At 36.8% G+C, this 7057-nt stretch overlaps 1 protein-coding gene across 1 annotated transcript; it reads left to right on the forward strand.

Moving 5' to 3' along the window:
- On the forward strand, nucleotides 1-6461 carry LOC127779293 (poly [ADP-ribose] polymerase 2-B-like). Its single transcript, XM_052306025.1, is given in 19 exon segments — nucleotides 1-176; nucleotides 407-494; nucleotides 633-760; nucleotides 1248-1329; nucleotides 1567-1796; nucleotides 1887-2007; nucleotides 2416-2471; nucleotides 2696-2728; nucleotides 2730-2776; nucleotides 3278-3324; nucleotides 3444-3493; nucleotides 3848-3910; nucleotides 4059-4139; nucleotides 4419-4529; nucleotides 4616-4691; nucleotides 4894-5036; nucleotides 5265-5338; nucleotides 5908-6013; nucleotides 6133-6461. Coding segments are annotated over 16 exon segments (1395 nt in total). The 5' UTR covers nucleotides 1-176; nucleotides 407-494; nucleotides 633-760; nucleotides 1248-1271; the 3' UTR covers nucleotides 6232-6461.
- The last annotated feature ends 596 nt before the right edge of the window (nucleotides 6462-7057 follow it).

The following is a 7057-nucleotide window of genomic DNA, read 5'->3' on the forward strand; positions in this document are numbered from 1 at the left end:
GCTCTTCCAAACACCAAATCCAATCAAAAAAAAAAAAAAACCAACCCCCCTCTTCTCCATTCTCTTCCCGAATCCCGATGAGGGGATGTCGGCGAGGCTGCGGCTTGCAGGTGGAGGAGCTCCACGCCGAGACGCAGCGCCGCCGCGGCCTCGACGCCTCCGGCGACAAATCATGAGTACCACTCCCATTCTCTCTCTCTCTCTCTCTCTCTCTCCCCCAACCTGCCCTACAGCGAGCTTTAGCACCGCGGGCAGCGATCTGGATCTGCTCACGCTAGCCATGACGCAATTCGTGCCTTATAGCTTCGCGTCCCCGCGTGTGTGTCAGTGTGTGCTCGTGGTCTGTGACTTGGTGTGCGTCGTCTTCACTTGTGTGACTCTTGAGTCTCTGACGCGTTTCCACTAGGTGCGGAGGCTGCACACTGCCCCTTCTAATGCTGCTGCTGCTGCTGTCACGGATGGTGGTGATCAGGACAAGACGAAATCCGCAAAAGGTTTACTTACTTACTACTAATACTGGTCAAATAATAATTTATTCATTCATCTTACTTACCATGAGCGAAGAATTGAACTTAGGTCGAGTAACTATTTTTTTGGCATGTTTTTCTTGTGTATTCAATTGGTGAGTGCAGATGATGATGGTGATGACAAAGTTCAGTGTAAAAAGGAGAAGATTGTCACGGCCACGAAGAAAGGTGCTGCAGTGTTGGACCAGTACATCCCTGACAACATCAAAACGGCCTACCATGTCTTGCAAGTGGTGTGTGATCCAATGTTTGCCACCTTGTCTCTTTATTTCTTCTGTACAATTTATATGGTTCTTTATATTCCTACTACTTGGTTATACGTGCTAGCTGAATTGCGAACAGAACACAATTTCTCTCCAGGGTAAACACAAAATTTAAAAGTTTCCATTATTCACACCATATCAGCAATTTAGTGCTTGATAGTACATTATATTGTTTTCAGTTTGGGGCATGTTTATATTATTCATAGATTGATTGGTCTTTTGTTTTGCTTGACCTGTAGCAAGTCTAATTCTATAAGGTATTTAGAGATTAGTCCAAGGAAAACTCATGATGGAACCTCTAATTTCCGTACTCGGTATTGACAGTAGCTAGTAGCTATCATACTTTTCGCATGGTCCTCTCTTCATATTATGATCTCATCATTTGATACTGAAACTGATTTGCATTTAGTTGAATATTTATCCGTGCCTTTTGCTAATTTATCAGTTTATATTGCAGGGTGATGAGATCTATGATGCCACCATGAACCAGACTAATGTTGGAGGCAACAATAATAAGTTCTATATCATCCAAGCGTTAGGTCTGTCCAACAACTCTCTCACTCTGTCCCTCTCTCTGACCTGTTTAAATTATAAAACATACTCTTGCTTCTATCAATTGAGTGATATGAATTTGACCCATGAGGTTATCTTTGACAACTGCCACTTCTTTTAGAAGAACAATACATAAACATACTCACATGTTCTTGTACAATACATACATTCGATCTCTGAAATAATGTATAGTGTTCGATCATTAACTGATGTTTTGGTTTTAGAATCTGATGCTGGTGGAAACTTCATGGTTTACAGTAGATGGGGGAGGGTAGGGACACGGGGTAAAGGCAAGCTACAGGGTCCCTTCTCACGAGAACAAGCAATAGATGAATTTGAGAGAAAGTTCCATGATAAAACAGATATCCATTGGTCCTATCGCAAGGGATCTCATTGTTATGCACATAAATACACCTGGCTTGAAATGGACTATGGTGAAGCTGATAAAGAAACTGTAAGATTTACTTTGTGTTTTCCACTTAGTAACTGTGTAATATAGCACCTGTAATTGTTTTAATCCTTGTTCTCTTCAAATTTGTCCTAGAATAAGAAGACCAGTTCCATTACTAATCAGTTAGAAGAAACGAAACTTGAAACTCGAACTGCAAGCTTCATATCCCTCATATGCGATATAAGCATGATGAAGCAGCAAATGGTGGAAATAGGTAAGCTTTCAATGTTGTTGCTCTTATACTTATTGTACATCATAGGAATATCCTGTTTAACCACTTGCTGTATTCATATGCTAGCCAAATATTGTTGCCATTAAACAAAGATAATCAAATTATTTCTAACCTTCATATGTTGATTCATGGAATAATTAATTTGCATGGTAGATACTGTAATGAGGGAATTAATTTTCAGAAGAAAAACTGAGACCAAAATATGGGATTAAAACCAGTTAATGGCAGAAAAGAGTTGAATTGACTCAGTAAAAAAAGTCAAATATCATTTTATCATATGCGTGTTCGATGGTGTCCCACATGTTAAGAGTTTTTCTGTTTTGAAAAGTATTTCATGTTGCTCATTCGTCAAATATCTGCTTTTCTGATTCATCTTGTGTAACTGATCAGGTTACAATGCTGACAAGCTTCCTCTGGGAAAGCTAAGCAAATCTACAATACTTAAGGTAAGTTGTTTCATATACTTTGTTTGAATTATCATGTGAGCATACAAGCCTGCAAACATGCTAGATGAAAGTTAACATAACCACGTGCTATAAAAGTTATGTTTTCTGTATATTTCAGTGCCGTATGAAGTAACAGTTTGGATTTCATCGTCTTGTCCATATACCATTTGTCCCATCCTTTCTTTTCTTTTTTTCCGATAATGATGTTGTTCCACGTTCCACAGGGTTATGATGTTTTGAAAAGGATTTCCAATGTTTATTTCAGGAGCAGACACAGACAGGACACAGCTTGAACAATTGACTGGGTGGGTCTATGCATTTTTTTTAATTTGGTCACAACTCACAAGCATAGCCTATAATCGAATAATAGGATGTCTGTGTTGTCTTCCGGTTTCAGATCTTTAAGATGATGAAGATTTTTTTAAAAAAAAATGCTTGAATTTTAATATTTTATTATTTCTAATGTTCTAAACTGTTTTATACTTTGTAATACATGTATCATGGGCATTGTTTGAGGAAATTAGTTTTGCATTCAGTGTTAAAAAGTTAACTCGGTTGTTTTTTTTTGTCACGTTCTAGATAGAAATTACTTTTCTAGAATAAATTGCATTTGTCAGAATTGATTCTAGTAAGATGCTCTTATTTTTTTTTTTTGTCACATTCTAGATAGAAATTACTTTTCTGGAATAAATTGCATTTGTCAGTATTGATTCTAGTAAGATGCTCTTATGCTGCATCTGTTTATATATCCTTAAAGGCTTATATTTGTGCTTACTAAGATGCTCTTATGCTGCGTCCGTTTGCAGAGAGTTCTATAGTGTGATCCCTCATGACTTCGGTTTTAAGAAAATGAGTGAGCTTTAAACGCTCTAACTTAATTGATCTTTAAGTCATGATTTAAATAATTAGGGCATCCAGCTCTGTTTTGGACCTTTATATAGGGTTATCTGACCTATTTAATTTATTTGACAGGTGAATTCATTATTGACACTCCTCAGAAGCTAAAAGCTAAGCTAGAAATGGTAATAATCTACTTTCTTTCACCATGAAATGTTTGTGCATCTTATGATTTTAAAAAATAATGAATTTATTAATAATGACATCCTTTGGTTCATGGGAATATTTATAGCATTATTTTGTTTCTATGTTAAGCCTTGTGTTATAGTGCCTATTGTACAATACTATCTAATGATGAAATTTTCTTGTCATTATCTAAATTTCTACTAAAGTTGTTGAAATTGTTGTAGCTCCATATCCTTTTCTCTATCTGATTATCTTACATCATTCATATTATTATGTTACATGTTCCTTGACTTAATGCACCTTTTTCTCTATTACACCCTGCTCACGTTATTAGCTTTCTTGCTCTTTGAAAGGTTGAAGCCCTTAGTGAGATTGAGATTGCAATCAAGCTTCTGGAGGACGATTCAAGTGACCAGGTATGTCATTATGCAAATAACTGTGGCATTCGATATGGACTTGTGGGTTCTCCTCAATTGTAAAATCTTCATTTATCTTATAATCTTCAAGTAAAGAACTCCTTGTAACTGTACAAACCTTGCACCTGTTGCATGTTTCCATATGTAGGATGATCCATTGTATGCCCGATACAAGCAATTTTGCTGTGACTTTACACCTTTGGAAGTTGATTCTGAAGAATACTCTATGGTAAAACTTCTACCAAGAATTTATATGCACAACGATTTATGGACATTACATGCCAGTGGCAAGGCGCATCAAGATAGTACTATTTGTCATTTTTAACTTGAATATAGGCTAGGGAAAGAAAGGTAATTTCTGTGAGCTTTTATGAACAGAAAGTCAGAAACTAACTTAACATGGTAGACTGAGTTTTTTTATTATGTCTATTTACTCTTTATTAATGTTATTGTTCAACTTTGTCTGAAGTGCTTAGATTTAACCTTGTTTGAAATTTTTGCTGTCCAGATAAAAACATATTTGACAAATACCCATGGAAAAACACATACAGGTTATACTGTTGACATAGTGCAAATATTTAAGGTGTCAAGGCTTGGTGAAATGGAGCGGTTTCAGAAGGTGAGTGGATCTTCCTAATCAGCTAAGCCACCCAAAAGAACTGTGCTCCAATTGTGAAATTAGTAATTTTCAAAATGTTCCTGCAGTTTGCTAGTGCTGGCAATAGGATGCTTTTATGGCATGGTTCTCGGCTGACCAACTGGGCTGGTATTCTTTCTCAGGGTAATTCATCTATCTTAAAATTCTATTTATACATTGGAGCTTCCCTGCACATTTGTGATTTCTTTTTCTGTTGCTGAAACATTTAGTTAGTATCCTATTCCCTTCAGAAATTCCAGAATATCCTGTGCTACTTGCCACTCCTTAAATGTTGGAACTGTTAAATGGATGAATGATATTATAATTAACATCACACTTCTCCTAGGTTTGCGAATTGCTCCTCCTGAAGCACCTATTTCAGGATTCATGTTCGGGAAAGGGGTATACTTTGCTGATATGTTTTCCAAGAGTGCAAACTATTGTTGTGCTTCAGAAGCATGCAAGTCTGGTGTGCTGCTTCTATGTGAGGTATGTATGCTGTACTCGCCCTCGTGATATTATATGTTGAAGACTTACTCCTGGAAGTTGTGCAGTCTCAGTTTGTTTTGGTTCATTGGTTGTGTCATTTACCTTCTTACATCTATTATTCATTCTCAGTTTCAAGAGTTTGGACTATTCACTTCTCCTCCCTTCAATTTTAAGTTGTTTACTGATATTATTCTTTTTCTTATGTTGGTTTTAACTTACATTTCTCAGGTTGCACTTGGTGAAATGAATGAACTACTATATGGAGATTTTGGTGCCGATAACCTGCCAAATGGAAAACTAAGGTCAGTTTCTCACACAATTATTTCCAAGTACTTTTCAGAGACTTGTGGCATCAACTTCTTGTTAGTTAATGGAAGCATCCACTCTAGCCGCTACACTAGAAGGTGTACACAACCACATAGTTTTGTGAAATTGGCTTAAATGGTAAAAATAAAGACACGCAAGCTAAATCAAGTTATTAGTTACAAAGCCTGTGAATATATCACTATCCATAAAGGTTGAGAAAATATTTAACTGCTATCTCCCAAGTAAATCATGAGAACAAAAACACATCCTGCAATTCTTCATGCTGGAGAACTGAACATAACCGCAGACAATTGGAGCGCATGAAGATAAACATGAGATTTTATCAAATTCAATATCATTCTGAAATTACCAAATCGACCATACAAGGGTAATTTGATGCCGTTTCAAGTACGTAAACCTAATGACAATTGGAACCACGTTTTCGAGAAAATTCATCATTTCATCAATATAACCTGTAATGATTAATTATAACAACTAACAGAAAGTTCTGTACATGCTACTTTGATATGACACAAATTTCTGGCTGCAAACTATCTTGATACAGTACGAAAGGAGTTGGCCAAACAGAACCCAACATAGCTGAGTCCAAGATCACTGACGATGGTATGGTTATTCCACTTGGGAAACCTGAGAAGGTACCTTCGAGAAGGGTATGTGTACCTCCCCGCTGTGTTTGTATCTTCGTCAAAAACTAATCCTACACCAGCAAATTCGTTCGAGCTACTGTATGATTTAACTTAACTTTGACACAGCTCCTATCTAACTGCAGGGTAGCTTGATGTACAACGAGTACATAGTTTACAACGTGGATCAGATAAGGATGCGTTACATCCTCAATGTCAACTTCAACTTCAAGAGATGGGGATGAAATCCGACCATCTCAGAACATGAGATTTTTACCATTGGGGTTCCCTTCTTATGTGAACAAATGTGTTATAAAGATAATTTCCTAGTATATTTTCATGTGGTTCTATGCTGATCGCTAATGCTGTGTGTGTGTGTGTGTATATAGGACCATCACAATCCATTTTCCATGTGCACTCAAATTTTGTAGAAGGAATTACTCATCGGTGCAAGTAAAACTGACATGTGTGGACATTCTGCTGCTAGTGTGAAGTCTGTTGAACGCCATAAGTTACTTCCCAGACGTAAGTAAATATGCAGACATACAAGAAAGGAAAAAAAAAAGGGAAGAATAGGAAAATCATAGGATTCTCATAGGAATTTAACTACAAAACTTATGATTGCAAAACATAGGAACGACCGTATCGATTTTCTTGATCGGTAATAATACTTATAGGGTGCACAAGATCAATAAGAGATGATGACACAAATATTTGTACTGATTCAGGCTATCAAGGTGAGGTACTACCCTAGTCTAATTGTACATAGATTGGATCTGTGTGTGCATAATATGGCGTGTGAATAGCACGTAGCACGTATGAAGAAATCGATCAATCACCCCTATTAGGTTTTAGGGGTGACCGGGTAAGGTTGGTAGGTTATCCCTTATAATCCAGGTATCTACCACCTATTTAAATGGAATAAGGACCTGTTCAGATTATAACCAAAATAAAACCTTACTAAATTTTGGCAATGCCAAAATTTTGGCAAGTTGGCAATATTGCCGAAATTTTGGTAGGATTTCTTATGTATTTATCAAAGTTTGGCAAAGAACTAAACGTAGATATATT

Source organism: Oryza glaberrima, chromosome 1, assembly GCF_000147395.1.
Source record: "Oryza glaberrima chromosome 1, OglaRS2, whole genome shotgun sequence".
Classification (NCBI taxonomy): domain Eukaryota; kingdom Viridiplantae; phylum Streptophyta; class Magnoliopsida; order Poales; family Poaceae; genus Oryza; species Oryza glaberrima.